Genomic DNA, 16,131 nt, shown 5'->3' with positions numbered 1-16,131 from the left:
TTTACCTTAATTTTAAAGATATCCAGGATTGAAGGAATAAATTTACCCATTATATTATTTCCAAAAATGTCAAGTGGTAGCACGATAAATTCGTTTGAGGGGTAAATCGACGATATTACAACGTGTTCACGTGGAGTTGTTATCTTTGATCGATGTTGGAGATCGGGGTTATTCGGGTATAATAAACAAAATTATTTTTTTTCCTAATAAAATTAAGATTTCTAGCGTAAATTCTTGTGGAATCTTGTGGAATCTTGTAGATATCAAAGAACTTGCTACCTGTTATATGGCAAAACTTAATAACCATTTCATTTTCTTCTGATTATTGTTGATTAGATATACTGTGTTTGTTCAAACATTATTATGCATTATGCACATATTATATGCACAAATTATTATGTACAAAGTACCATGAAATCTTTAATCATGATTCGAATTTATTTTATCGGATTCTTTGGGTTTTCTTTATGTTTCTAGAAAATAATGATACACGTATATGCATTAATAATGATATACATTATTACATTTTAAAGCGAAAAAGAGCGTGTTAAAATAAAATTACCCAAAATCTCGCGATATTACCGTAAACCTGGTAATCGGGGATAATGATAATCCAAAAAATCCACTAAGCTCGTTATTAACTATATTAAAAGAAATTACGTAGATTATATTAGTATTATGTCATTATACTGATTAATGATTATACTATCTTTTATGATCAAGTTTTTGATAAATCAATATGAGTCAAAAAAAAAGTCTAAATCAATATATATATACAATATTATTCAATACAATATACCGAAATTTTTTTTTTTTCTCTTGACTTTGATTTTTTTTTAAACAATGAATAATCTTAACGAAGAAAAAACTTCTCAACAAGAAATAAAAGTAACTTCTACTATGCCAAAATCAAATAATTTATCTCTTGTTGGTAATGTTTTTATGGGACAAAAATCAGGTATAATAAAATTACCATTATTTTCTCATCATTTTGACGTGTTTACTATTTCCGCGTAAATTCTTGTATTACTAACCTGTATATTTTATAGATTCTAAGGAATCCGCTACTAGTTGCGTTACCAAGATTAACGTAACTTCTACTAATACTGTTGCGTCTACTGCCGTAACTTCTATTAATACTGTTGCAAATGTGAATAAATTAAATGAAAACGTTGTTACCACCCTTAAGCCCCAAGTAGACGTAAATAACAAGGAAATCAACCAAGATAATAAATTTACACCATCACCGGATACTTCTCTATCATCGGATACTTCAATCGCAAATTCTTCACCGTTGAATGCATCAATCACAAATAAATTACAACACGATACTTCATTGCCAAATTCATCAATTGCAAACACTTTACCAACGGATACTTCTTCATCACCTGATACTTCAATCGCAAATTCTTCACCGTTGAATGCTTCAATCACAAATGAATTACATGATACTTCATCACCAAATTCTTCAATTGTAAACTCTTTACCAACGGATACTTCTTCATCACCTGATACTTCAATCGCAAATTCTTCACCATTGAATGCTTCAATCACAAATGAATTACATGATACTTCATCTCCAAATTCTTCAATTGTAAATTCTTTACCAACGGATACTTCTTTATCACCTGATACTTCAATCGCAAATTCTTCACCGTTGAATGTTTCAATCACAAATGAATTACAACATGATACTTCATCACCAAATTCTTCAATTGCAAATTCTTCTTTACCAACGAATACTTCTTTATCACCTGATACTTCAATTGCAAATTCTTTACCGACGGATACTTCTTTATCACCTGATACTTCAATTGCAAATTCTTCACCATTGAATGCTTCAATCACAAATGAATTACAACATGATACTTCATCACCAAATTCTTCAATTGCAAATTCTTTACCGACGGATACTTCTTTATCACCTGATACTTCAATCGCAAATTCTTCATCGTTGGATGCTTCAATCACAAATGAATTACAACACAATACTTCATTACCAGATTCTTCAATTGCAAACTCTTTACCAACGGATACTTCTTTATCACCTGATACTTCAATCGCAAATTCTTCACCTTTAACCGCAAATGTTTTACAAACTGACGCTTCATTATCAGATTCTTCACCACCTACAAACACTTCACAACGTGATACAGCATCACCAGACACTCCACCACAAGATACTTTAAGCACACCTAATATTTCATTATCAGTTACTCCATCACCAAATACTTTACTATCAGATTCGTCATTAGATATTTCACCACAGGATACTTCAATCTCAAATGTTCCACAACTTGATACTTCGTTACCAGATATTTCAACACAGGATACTTCAATCTCAAATGTTCCACAACTTAATACTTCGTTACCAGATATTTCAACATTGAATATTTCAACCGCAAATGTTTCACAACCTCATTTAATTGAAAATAATATTGATAGTAGAAAACGAGAAGAAAAACATAAAGAAATTAAAAAGTCGATCATTGATGAACCGGATGCAGAAATCACGAAAATCAATAAACTTTCAGGAGAAGTTAATGAAATTTGCGTTAAAATAACACCATCGACCAAAAAGTCTATTGTTTCACAACCTTATGTTGAAGATAAAGAAAGGCAAGAAAAAATTGAAAACCCAATACCATCACCACGATTGACAGCTTCTGATAATACAAATTTGACCGATAATACTGAAAGTTCGTCTGTTGCGGATACTGATAAACAAAGTAATTATACAAACATTTTACCGAGTTACAGTAGTTTGAGTGTTACAATTTATAATTAATTATAATTTCCTTTTTTTTTTTAATATATACATATATAGGTTCATCTAATAATAGTGTTTTAAAGAAATGGAAAAGGAAGGTTAAGGATGGTATAAAAAAAATCATTAGAAAATCTTCTCAGGTATGGAACAATAATAATGAAATAAATAATTTTATTTTTAGTTACAAATAATGATAAAAATATTATTTGTTCTGCTTTTTTTAGTAACGTAAAACTAAATTTTAAACAATTCCAAATTATTTGCAAATTATTTGCTTTTGTACTTAATGCTGATAACGGATAACGGAAAAGATAAATTTGTAATTCCAAATTTTAAAAAAAAAAATTTTTAATTTACAGTAATATAAAATAATATAAAAATATATATTCATTCATAAATAAATTGTAATTTGTTCTCAAAGAGTTAAAACCTAATAAATTTTATACATGATGATCAACGCCTCCATAATGTCCATTGTCCGAACAAAAATGTATGCATAATTTAAATATTTTGGATATCTGGATATCTACGGAAACTCCATAAATTCAATTTAACGAGAAAAGCAATTGAATAATGAAACAATCCCGCCAAAAAAAACTCAACTAACCATAATAGGATTGATTCAAAGAGAAAAAAAAAGAAAGAAAAAAATAAGCGAGGAGTTTACTGCGCCATCATTACAAATGATTAAAATCCACCCCTTGTTTGTGAAATAATCAAAATTGCATATCAATGCATATATATATATATATAATATTTATACTACACAATAAATAGAAATAATTTACATTATTATAAATTGATAAGGGATGTTTCCCGAATGAAAAAAAATTAATTATAATAATGAATAACGGATTTAATTCTTTTAAAGATAAGATTTTTTTTTTTTGTCAAAAATATTCTCATTGAAATTTATTAATTAATTATTGATTATAGAATATTGATTTTCATTAACGTAAATAACGTAAATAACGTTCAAATCAAATTTTTATCCTGGATAAATAAATTAACCAATTAAAAAAAATACGACCCAATTTCTTTTTTGAAAGGAAAAAGAAACTTAAATTTATTGATTTAATTATAAATTATTTTTTTTTGTAATTCGGCTAAGATATAATTAACGTGAATAATTTATTATTTAAGACGTGTTTTTTTTTAAAAATAAAAAAAAATAAAAAATAAAAATAAAAAATAAATAAATAAATAAAAATAAAATGTTTAACTTAAAAATAAAGTTCAATTGGAAATCATTATTATTAGAAATTTGAATGAAGTAAGTAAATTTAGGTTTCATTCATTAAAAAAAAAAATTAAAATATTTTATACTACAAAAATAAACCACAAACAATTAGTAAACATTGAACATTTTATTTTTTGATTTTTTGATTTGGAGAATTTTTTTGAGAATCTTTTTTTTTTTTCATTTCATTTGGCTGATTCGACCCTTAACATTGTTTGTATTAATTCATATAGTTTTGGCGTAAAAAAAAAAAATAATAAAAATAAAATAAAAAAAAAAAAATTTTTTTTTTCGGCATTCCCGCAAAAGTAGAATTTCCTCACTTTTTTGTCCGGATTATACGGGTAATTATATTTATATATTAATAGAAATTTTCATGATTTTAATCATTCCGACCTTCTGGTTAAACACAAATTTAAATACAACATTAGATAATATGTTTATCAGTCACGAAATTATTCTCCGCGCATTCCCAAATTTACCCATAGAGAAATAAGAAATGTCGTGTAAAATAAATATTGTGTATGAATTACTGTAAAAAGTTAATTTATTAAAGGAATCTTTATTCCATAATAAATTATTCGGGTCCTTTTTTCTCATCTTTTGTAAATAAATTTCTAAAATTGATAATTTTTGAAAAGAAAAGAGAATAATAGAAATAATAATAATAATAAATAAATAAATAATAAAATAACAATAAGAATAATAAATAAATAATAATAATAAAAAAAAAAGAATAAAGTAAAATAATAATAATACATAAAGAATGATAAAAAAAAAAGAATAAATAAATAAATTTAATTACCATAATAACCGTATATAATATATTTAATATAATTTTTATCCAAATTTATTTTGAAACAATTGTGAAATAAAAAAAACTTGTTTTACTTCTTCGGTCTAGTTTAACCGTATGTTTGATTGGATCAATAATTTTTAACTTGTGCGACATAAAAAAATAAACGAAATAATTATTTCTGTAATCCCCTTACAAAAAATTATTTTTGCTCAACAAATTAATTTGACGTTTGATCGAAATAGAATTTTTTTTTTAACCAATTAAAAAATTTTCTCTTTTGATCTAATATTATTTGGGAATTATTATATAATGAAAAAAATATAAACTAGATTTTCCGTCATGTTGGTTTATTGTTATACAAAAACCAAATTGTAATCAACTATAAAAATGGGCTATTTTCTGCTGGTCTGTTTAAAAAAGGCTGATTAATAAATTATTAATATACAAACAAAAATTATCCTTCCCTTCTTTTCTTCCCTTTTTATTTTTTTTCTATCCTTACATAAAAAAATCAAAAAAAAAATAATAATTTGCTTAATATTATTAATAAATAAAAGAAATTCTTTTTTTTCTCTTTTATATAATAATGTTATAATTATAATAATGCAACAACAGGACGGATTGTCAATAATATTTTATCCAACATTCCCTTCAACAAGGAAGCGTCTCCATATTTTCACATGGCCTACGAAATATGAAACCAAGGTCCATCATCGAGGTATAAAATATCCGGATTATTCTTTAATATCTTCTAGTCAACAACACCAACAACAACAAGAAGAAGAAAAAGAAAAAAAGGTTTATTATCAACAACAAGAAGAAATTACTGAACAGCAACAACAACAACAACAACAACAACAGCAGCAACAACAACAACAGGCCGTACAGAATGATGATATACAGGAGGAAGGAAACGATTGTGTTATGGCGGGGAATGATGGATTTAGTAAGGTTCCTCATGAGCTTATGATGATGATTATGAATGATTTAGAAGTTACGGATATAATTGCATTATCCATGGTAAATAGAAAACTAAGAGCTCATACACAGGATAATTATCTATGGAAGCAAATATTAATTAAGAAATATGGTGAAACTACTTTAAAAGATTACAACAATCGATTATTATCATCGAGTAATCCTCGTAAGGGCAAATGGAAATGTAAAAATAAACAAATTCCTTCTGTCACTAATTGGCAGAAAGTGTATATGTCTCTATCAACTGTTAAGATTAAAACTAAAACAGCCTTTTCAAGAGGTAGACCTGGTACTTTCTATCGCTACAGGGATTTTGATATTAAAAAGGATACTGAGCCATGGTAACGTACCGTAATTTTTAAAATATGTAAAAAATTAAGTATTTATAAATTTTATCATAAATTTTATTAATTTTAATTTTTAAATCCTTTTTATTAAATACAATAGTAATAACAAATTAAGGCAAAAACAACGTTGTTTTGATGTAAGTTCTTGATTGTATTCCAAATTACAACTAGAAAAAAGAAAAAAAAATTTTAATTCCTTTTCTCTCTCTTTTTTTTAAAAAAATAAAAAGATTGAAATGACGATAAGTAACGTTCCGCCGGGAACATATGATGTGATTTGGCGAATGCGTGTTGATAAATTTCCTGAAAAACCAGTAATTACCTTTTCCACCGACATATGGTTAAGGCATGATATTTATCTTAGTTCATACGAACGTGAAGCAAAGTTCAAATATTCACCTGATCCTGAGGAACTTGCAAAAGCTTATGATAAAGGATGGTTTCATTTTCGGCTTCCTTATCAAATTGAAATTGCAAAAATTGAACATTCTGATGACAGGAGATATCAAGTTCATACTGGAATTTATTGTAACACCGAAAAAGTCAATAAATCATCTTCCGTTAAAGGTCCATTCGTGAGTAAATTCATTAATATTCTTTTGTTATTTATATTATTAAAAAAAAAGGAGATTATTAATTTTATTCCCTTTATCTTGTTATAAAGTCTGTGGATTATGTTTGCCTTAGACCACATATTCCGTATAATCATTGCCCAAATGATACCGATTTAAATAATATCAACGAAGGTGAAACGATATATGATAATGATTATTATAATAGTGTGGATGAAGGTTGTAATTTTAATGTGATTGATGAAACGATAAGTGAAGATAAAAGTGATGATAAAAAGAAGAGAGAAAGTATCAAAAGTTTGATAAAACATAAGAAGAGATTATCTAAAATATTATGCTTATAAAATTATAAAATTTTTATTATTATTTCCTTCTTATTTTTTTTTTGTATTTTTAAGTAGTGATTTATGGTTTATTATATATTATGCAAATGAAAAAAATTAAAAAGGTGAAATTATAAAAAAGGGATAATATATAAAAAATAATCAAAAGAATGTAAAACATTATAATATAATAATTATGATACACAATATATACAATTTGTTATGTATTATTATAATTTTTGATTAAAAAATTGAAAAAGAGCGAATTGTTTTTTAAGATAACAAATGTTCTTGTTCTTAAAAGATATCAAATGAATGTTCGCCACGAAACACGTCCATCGCACATGACGAGTAGATTCAATTCGTTTTACGTCAAAGAATAAAAGTGAATAATGATGAAAAATGAGTTCATAAAATTACCTTTATATTTATAGGGGAATTGACAATTTTACTACGATAAAGAAGACAAAGACGTGAATATTATAATAAGAAGTTTTTACTAAACGTAAGAGAACGACATTGAACATGTTTGAAGTTTTGAACTTTTGTAATTCTTTTTAAAACGAATGTTTTTTTTTTAAAAAAAACAAGGTTTTTGGGATTGTCTATCCAAATGACGATTGTGATGATTTTCGTTGTCATACGCAAATATTATTTTGATCGATTCCTTTGCTAAACAATCTATTAATAAAAAAAATTTTTATACATTTTTAATACTGTATTGTTTTTAAATCTTTGAAAATTTTCATTAGTTTCATTAGTTCAATTTTGCAAGCACAATTCGTGCAAACAATCCTTCATTCTATATCTTATAGGTTTCTTAAAATAAGTTTCATTCTTTAATTAAATTTTTCAATTTATGTTTCAGGATGGTTTCAGTTTAGTATAAAGTGTAATATAATTAATTGATCTCCTTTTAATCACTAATAAGTCTAATCAAATATTAAGAGACTCCCAATTTGTACATTTTTATTTCTAAACTTGTTTTTCTCTTTCTGTTTTGAATTTAAATAATATATTAATAGCATACGTTACACGGAAAATGAATACAGGACTACGAAAGATTATGGTTCTTTTCTAAAATTGAATAAGATTACTAACCAAGTATATATCAAATATCAAATATCGTAAATGTTGCACTCAATTTTTTTAAAAGATAATTAATCTGCAGGATAAAATTAGATTATGCACTTTTAATTTAAAAAAAAAAAAAAAAAATCTCGTTACGAAAATCTCCTTAAACAAATAATAAATAATGAAATCATTCATCTCTATCTTAATACAGTATACAGTATATTACTGTACTGTGCATATACAGTACATACATACGTACAGTACAACAAATATTGTATATATATACTATATACTTGTATGTACTATACATATATCAAAATATTATAATAACATATTATTATATACTGTATAAAGAATGCAAATTTCAATATCTTTGATTCAAAGTCGTTCCTTCCTCTTATGATTAATTAATTAAACTTCGGTGTATCCCTTTAAAATGTTACACGATTAAAAAAAGAAATTTAATTTAGGGGTCTATAAAAAAATTCTTTTTCTTGCAGATAATCAATAAGTAACATTATATTGTTTGCATGAATGAATGACTTTTCTGATCAGGACCCTTAACATCATCATCTTGCATTTTTGTTATAGGTTTAATGAAAAAACTTGTAAAAAATTGTAGAAAAGAAAAAATTTTTTGATTGGATATTAAAGATGGGTGTTGTCACTGTTGTGTCACATGTAAAATACGTCACCACCATCGACGTGATGTAAGGAGCCTTACAGAATTTATATATAGGCCGCCTAAAATTTATTTTTTTTGACAAGTTAACGCATATTTTGACATATAAAAGGTAAATTCGGTCTTCACCGAAAGTTTCATCATTCTCTGCTGCTTATTAATCAAAGATATATGGGAAAATGTCAATTCTCGTGAACCAATGTTTGACGTTGATCAAATAACCACCTGACTAATAAATATTAAGCGGGGAGATATCGGTCAAAGACTGATATTTCCCTATTATGATTATGTTATAACAAATATAATGGTGTAATATAACTGCAATGTCATGTTTAATTATGTTATTGTTATCTTTTGTTAATGAATTTGTATATTAATTTTACATTATTGAGAGTTCGGAATCAATTACAATGATATTCGGCATTTCACAGAAATTCAACAATTAAACACAAAAAAATTTGTGATTTTTTTTTTTCATGATCACCACAAAATTGCACCGAATTTATCAAATTCACATAATTTATTTTGAGATATGTACAACATAATCGGTAAAAAATCGTTATTGTATGTTCTATGTAAGCACTGGACATTTTTCACGTATGTTATTGATCACTTTATAATAGTAATACACAAATTTTGGTCACTTTATAATTAGTAATATACAAAATTTTGATCACTTTATTATAAAATAATAAATAAGATACACGAAAAAAAGGTCTCAGTTGCTTACGTCATACATATCCAATAACTTTATTATCATGTTTATGATAACTGATTTACCACTAGGATGCTGCTCTATCATGTGACCTTCGGCCATATGATAGACATAGCAATCAGTTATCATCTACAACATGACCGATAACTGATAACAATTACTTATCACCGCAGATTTATACACATAACTCGCCGCGATATAACGATATGTACGTTTGGATTCACAGTTTTTGAAAATTATCGGTATATCAAAATTATACTGATATTTTTATGTTCTCTTATATAGTGGGAATTGGGAAAGTAAAATTTCATAATTTCATCGTTATCTGTTATATCGACTTTATCGAGTTTTTAATATATATCGGTATATCGAATATCGGTATATTCGAGGTCTGGCCATAATAACTAACCGGATTGAAAATAGATCAAAGCGCGGCGAGCTTAATTCACGTGATAACGAAAATATGATTTCACGTTGAGATCAACAGTCGTAGCTCAAAACTTAATTATGTAATCTTATCAGCTCGCTTTGTAATCGGATTATTTAATTCATTACAAATTTTACCTGTTTCATCTCAAATTTCGAATATCCTTTGTATATCTTGTTTCATCTCAAATTTCGAATATCCTTTGTATATCTTGTTTCATCTCAAATTTCGAATATCCTTTGTATATCTTTTTTTTTTATATTTAACTATCAGCTATACTTAATCTTCAAGGTAAAACCACTTGGAAAAAAAAAAAATAAAAGATACATTTTCCAATTTTTCATTACACAATTCTTTATAATGGGTATTTTATCCTCGTTCAATCTCGGTATAACCGGTATAACCGGTATAATCGAAATAATTTTTACAATTATAATAATTTATATCATTCATTATTATTATAATTATTATAATCGATTAAATCCTTTACCTGGACCATTCCCTTTACCATTAATAGGAAATCATTATTTATTTCATATTAATGATTATTCAAGATTTTTGAAAAAATGTTATGAAAAATATGGTGATTTATTTGAAATTTATGTATCAGGAGAAAGACAAATTTGTTTGGGAAAATTAAATGATTTTGATAAATTATTTAATCCTTCATCAAAAACAAATTTTAAATTAAGAAATTTATATAATCCTGGATTAGATGAATTTGCAGTATCAGGATATGGAATAGTATTTAATCATAATTTTAAATCTTGGCAATTTAATCGACAATTTTTTAATCAAGCTATGTTAACTCCAAGTTTTAGTCATCTTTCTTTATCACAAACTCAAATTTTTATAAAAGAAATAACAAATTATTGGAATAATATTAGTGAAAATAATATTAATTTTGATTTAAGAAAATGGATGTTCTCTTTTATGACTGATCTTTTATTAGATTTATTTATAGGAAAAAGAAGTCATTCTATAAATAAGTATTATTCTGAATTAATTAATGATAATAATTTGGATGATGATAATAATAAGGATAAGGATGATGATAAGAGTGTTGGATATGCTGAACTTTTATTGAAATATGTTGATGGTTATACTTTTCATTTATTTTTTGGTGCATATGCAAAATATATTCCTATATTTAAAGGTATAGCAAAAAATCATATTATTAATAGAAATAATTATTGGAATTATATTTATAATATTATTAATAATCATAAAAAAATTATTGAAAATACTCCAAAAGATCAATTAAGGCAAGATTTGATCACTTTACTTTTAACTGCTAATACTGATCATGATATTAATATTTCAAAGAGTAAAGTACAAGATTTTAATCCTGATCTTCAACGTCCTTTAAATGATAAAGAATTATTAATTAATTTATCAGAATCTATTGGTGGAGGTGTAGATGCAATTTCTAGTACATTTATATTTTTAATTTATAATATTATAAAAAATCCTGAAGTAATAATTAAGATAAGAGAAGAAGTTGTGAATATTCTTGGAAAAGATCCTCGTAATATTAATATGGAAGATCTTGATAAATTTAAATATATTGAAGCTGTAATTAAAGAAACTGTTCGTATAAATTCCCTTACCCCTTTAGTTGATCGTTATAATGATGTACCTGATGAAGTTGCTGGTTATAATTGGCCCGCAAATACTCATTTTATTATGAATTCTTCTGGTATTCAATCTGATTCAAAATTTTGGGAAAATCCTGAAAAGTTTGATCCTGAACGTTTCATTAATCCTTCTTTAAATAATAATCTTAAAGCATTAATTGTATTCGGTGGTGGAATTAAAATTTGCCCTGGAAGAAAATTAGGAATGATAATATTAAAAACCTTAACAGCTTTACTTGTACCTCAATTCGATTTTGAATTAGTTAATCCAAATGTTCCAATGAAAATTAGATATGCTATTTTTAATCAACCTGCTGAATTATATATTAGAATAAAAAAGAGGGACATATCATTAAAATGACGAAATTATGGAAGTATTATTTAGTTGCGTGTTATTATTAACACGTTCGTTTATATATTATTATAGGTTAAAATAGTTGAATTATTCAGTTTTATGAAATAAAATCTCTTTATTATCATTATCTTTAACTGTTGTTTGAATTTGTTCATTAATATTAATATAGTTATAAAAAAATTCTGGAAAAAATTCCAGTTTTATTCCAAAGAAACTGACACGTGATCATTTTTCTGAAAAAATTTTTTATAGGGTAACATAATATTGATTGAAATTTGAAACTTTGTTACATTTCATTATTGACAACTCTACCACAAAGAAACTTCCTAAGAAGTTCCACCCTGAAAACACATAGCACTATGCCCACTATGCCGTTAACACACCAACCAGTCGTTGGAATATCACAGCATTAGAAGTCTGCAACACGCCGCGGCCTCATAGGTCAGGTGATTAGATAACGCACAACATATATATTAATCATAATTAATCGTAAATGTAAAAATCATCTAATATGGTCCTTTTGTGTTTTAATAAGAAATAATTTAATGTTGAATTTCATCTTTTCCTTTTTGTAAATTTTTTATAATCTTCCATGTAGAAGTTGTTAAAATAAAGTTATTAACTGTTAATATTAGTTGAAGACTAGTAATATCTTGTACTTCAACTCCTCATTATTCTTCTCCAACTGAAACAACTTGTCGTTTCAAAGTCCGATTTTCCCTAGATAGCCTATAATTTTTGACAGATAATTCTGTCGTAAGTTCCTCTAGTTCTCGCTCTTTGTGATAGTTTTTGAGGTTCCTTTCCTTCTTTTTTTTCTTTTTTATCTTCATGCATAAAAAAATGCTTATTATGTTTCTTTTTCGAATTCCTTGATTGAAACTTATTATGTTGAATATGTGATGCAGAATTCTTATTTGTAAAAATATTATATGTAATTATATCATGCTAGAAGTAATTTAATTATCTTTTTAATTTTGAAAAGTTCCAGATAAACTCTGATTCTAAAATCCATTACAACTTTATCAAACAGTTTACTATTACGTTGTGTAACTGCCAAGTTCTTTCAATTTTCCAATGATTATAAATAAACTTTAATATGCATTCTTTGTTAAACTATTTCTTGGCATGTGGAAATTGAAGAGAGTTGTAAAAATTCCAATTGTTTTATTCTCATTCTATCCATATTGATATCATGTCTACTTCAAAAATATTGGCTGGTTATTTATTTCAACATTGATAGTTTTTACCAGCTGCTTCAGATTTTTGTTCTTACCTGTTGTTACCCAAAAATCAAATGCTTTTTGTAAAAGAGGTAGTTTTTATTGTCTTTACACTTCAGTATCTTCAATGAAGTCGTCATCAACTTCTAAAGCTTGCAAATTAGCATACCATCTTGTCAATAAGCGATATCATATGACACGTTTTAAATAATCCAATAATTATGAAACATATGTATTTTGGACCAGGAATTGACAGAATTATCACTAGTAAAATTGGCATGGATCTCTATGGTATAGTTTTATTTAGGGATTGGAACCGTCCAAAAAAACCTTAACCGGTTAAAAACCGGTTAACCAAGGGTCTTAACCGGTTAATAACCGGTTAATATCAAAAATATTTTAAAAACTTTTTTTACTACAAATTGTACCAATTTTTGATTTTACTTGCATATTTAGTTATAGGAAGACTATGTATCACTAAAATTATTATAAATAAATAGAAAAAAATTCGGCATTAAAACTTCAAGTTTAGGAACACGTGGCCGCAATTTACATGTCTCTGGGCCGCATTATATAAATCTGACTAGAATTATGGTAAATATAGTTTTAACCGGTTAACCGATTTTCAAAATCCTTTAACCGGTTAACCGTCTTAACCGGTTAATTAACCGGTTAACATTAACCGGTTCCAATCCCTAGTTTTATTCAAAGAAAAAATATTTTGGGTTACTTCATTTTGATTTCTCTATCAACTCTTTTGAGTTCTCCGTAAGTCTTTCAAGGTTTTCAAGATTTAGAGAAGAATTTCCACTTTTTGGATAAGAAGATATTGTTAATTTGGCTAACTGAGATTCAGTTCCATTTCTAGAATATTTCCAAAAAGTAAGTAGGATTTTAAATGTATTTTAATATTTTTTAATATTTAATATGTATTTAATATGGGTATTACTATTACTTAATAAATATAATACGTATAAAATAATACTATCAAAATCGGTTAACTGGCTAGTTAGATGATATATTATTCGAAGTTAAATTTTTTATTAAAAAAAAAGAAATTTTTAGTAAAGCAAATCGCTATATGTGTAGTTAGAAATTAGATTATATTGATATGATAAATGATAATATATGTATTAGTTATGAGCGAAGCAGTTCGGATGATATTTAACCATTGATTAAACTATTTCCGGTTTAACGTGACGCGTCCTTTTACATGTTATTTAGTATATGAAAAAATATCAATAATTATTATGCAATTGTAGTTTATTTATAGCTTAATAAAAAATATCAGCACGATGTTTCCGCCTTAAAACAATTGGGAAATATTAATCGGATTGGAATAAAAAAAAAACACAAATGCCAATCGGCTCGCAGATTATGGGAAATTACAGTATGTAGAAATAGTGTGTTGAATAAACTGGGATTATGTGCATATTTATATAAAAAATTTTGCGAAATTATGTGGAAGTTAATGTAAAATTTAGAAAATTTTTATGACTTAATTTTTTATGTTTTTTTTTTACGTGAAAAACACGCAATAGTGAAAAGTATATAGTCCTGCTATTTAGTATAAAATAATTTGTGTACCCAAGAATCATTTGTTATGCTGCGTACTGTATCACTGTAAAATTCATTCGTTATCGGTTATTTATCAACGTAACTTGATGTCCGTTTCATGATTAATATCAGTAGAACTGTCAGAAAAAAAGATTGAGCGTGATAAAATCAGTTTCGAAAGACTCAACTTTGATCATTTCAAGAAACTACTATGCGAATTTAACGGATACACCTTCAAAGCCAGCTGTTAAGATTATGGAAGGTTTCCATTCCACCAAACCAGAAGATAAAGATGATAGACTAAAAATTTCGAAAGGTCACTCGCAAAACGCACAAAATAATGTTCACGCAGAGATTAGAAACTTAGAGATGTGACATTGAAACTGGAAAGGATTTTTCCGATAACACATTCACATCATAATAAAGAAACTTGGTAAAGTGTTGGTTTGTTATAAATTCACTTCATTAAAAAAGTTATACTTACAGTATCTTTGAGGGACGTTTTGCATCTACTTTTGTTACGTTTACTAACTTACTTTCGTTTTATTCCCACTTTCAGCTGAATAACCCTCTTTGAAGTGGGCACGTACAGAACAAGGTAAATATTCGCTTCCCAAATAAATGGGATGGGAATCCCATCTAGATATATAAAAAACATTTAATATAAAATTTTTTCAAATATAATATATTAACATTTCTTTATTTTTTAATATTCTTTATAATTTTTTTGTATATTTAATCATTTGTAGGTATTATTCTATTGAACATTCATATTATTATCATATCTGTAATTTATTAATTATTTTAAATAAAAATTAACTTATAACAAGTCATCTTTAATTAAATACTAAACATTTTTTTGTTAAATGCTAAGCCTTTTTTTTTGTTAAATACAAAGCCATTTTATTAAATACTAAGCTTTTTTTGTTGAAAACTAAGCCACTTTACAAATGCTAATATTTTTGTCATATATCAAGCCATTTTATATTAAATATTTAGTTTTATATTAATCAAAGTAAAAAAATTATTTATAAATCAGCCAAAATAAGAATTCAATAGATATATTAGGAAGTTTAAAATATTTTACATTTTTTATTATAAACATTTTTTTATTAAAAAGTTTATAATTTTGAATGCTTTCAGTGGATCTGGCTATGCTGATATAAAAAAACCTAACTCATATTCTGGATGCAAAAATATAGAAAAAGCGAACCTAAAGTCCCACTTGAGAAAAGCTAAGGGTCTGTCTCAAAGAAATTACCAGATATTAGGATAAGCACACCACCTACTTCTCAAACTTCGAAAACCAATCAGACTAATTGCATCGGAAGCGCAAGCAAACACCTCAATTTCAGCCAAGACAAGTGTCTTGACTGAATCCCAAAGGGATTCGCTACATGAATCACGCTTGCTGAAGTTGAATCCAAATGAA

General features: G+C 26.3%; 3 protein-coding genes across 3 annotated transcripts; all 3 read left to right on the top strand.

Annotated features, from left to right (window-relative positions):
- Positions 1-843: 843 nt before the first annotated feature.
- On the top strand, positions 844-2,997 carry OCT59_012658 (uncharacterized protein; the record flags this gene model as incomplete). Its single annotated transcript, XM_066140258.1, has 4 exons — positions 844-958; positions 1,050-2,729; positions 2,828-2,910; positions 2,995-2,997. 4 exons carry the CDS (start codon positions 844-846, stop codon positions 2,995-2,997), a joined length of 1,881 nt encoding a protein of 626 aa, XP_066001149.1.
- Positions 2,998-5,232: 2,235 nt separating this feature from the next.
- OCT59_012657 (uncharacterized protein) lies at positions 5,233-7,309 on the top strand. The gene is made up of 4 exons (XM_025318374.2): positions 5,233-6,128; positions 6,235-6,271; positions 6,365-6,709; positions 6,799-7,309. The coding sequence occupies exons 1-4, from the start codon at positions 5,413-5,415 to the stop codon at positions 7,048-7,050; spliced, it is 1,350 nt and encodes a 449-aa protein (XP_025176316.1). The 5' UTR covers positions 5,233-5,412; the 3' UTR covers positions 7,051-7,309.
- Positions 7,310-10,157: 2,848 nt separating this feature from the next.
- On the top strand, positions 10,158-12,052 carry OCT59_012656 (uncharacterized protein). The gene has a single exon (XM_025318372.2). It carries the CDS (start codon positions 10,288-10,290, stop codon positions 11,923-11,925), a length of 1,638 nt encoding a protein of 545 aa, XP_025176314.2. The 5' UTR covers positions 10,158-10,287; the 3' UTR covers positions 11,926-12,052.
- Positions 12,053-16,131: the final 4,079 nt, after the last annotated feature.

This window comes from Rhizophagus irregularis, chromosome 20 (genome assembly GCF_026210795.1).
Source record: "Rhizophagus irregularis chromosome 20, complete sequence".
In the NCBI taxonomy this organism is placed as follows: Eukaryota; Fungi; Glomeromycota; class Glomeromycetes; order Glomerales; family Glomeraceae; genus Rhizophagus; species Rhizophagus irregularis.
Note: the sequence above shows the minus strand (reverse complement) of the source record. Positions and strands in the feature narration are given on the sequence as shown.

Coding starts and splice junctions, on each gene's coding strand:
- OCT59_012657 (XM_025318374.2), top strand. CDS start 5,413: ATGCAACAACAGGACGGATTGTCAATAATATTTTATCCAACATTCCCT. Junction 6,129..6,234: donor AAAAAGGATACTGAGCCATG/GTAACGTACCGT, acceptor TAAATACAATAG/TAATAACAAATTAAGGCAAA. Junction 6,272..6,364: donor AAAAACAACGTTGTTTTGAT/GTAAGTTCTTGA, acceptor AAAAATAAAAAG/ATTGAAATGACGATAAGTAA.
- OCT59_012656 (XM_025318372.2), top strand. CDS start 10,288: ATGGGTATTTTATCCTCGTTCAATCTCGGTATAACCGGTATAACCGGT.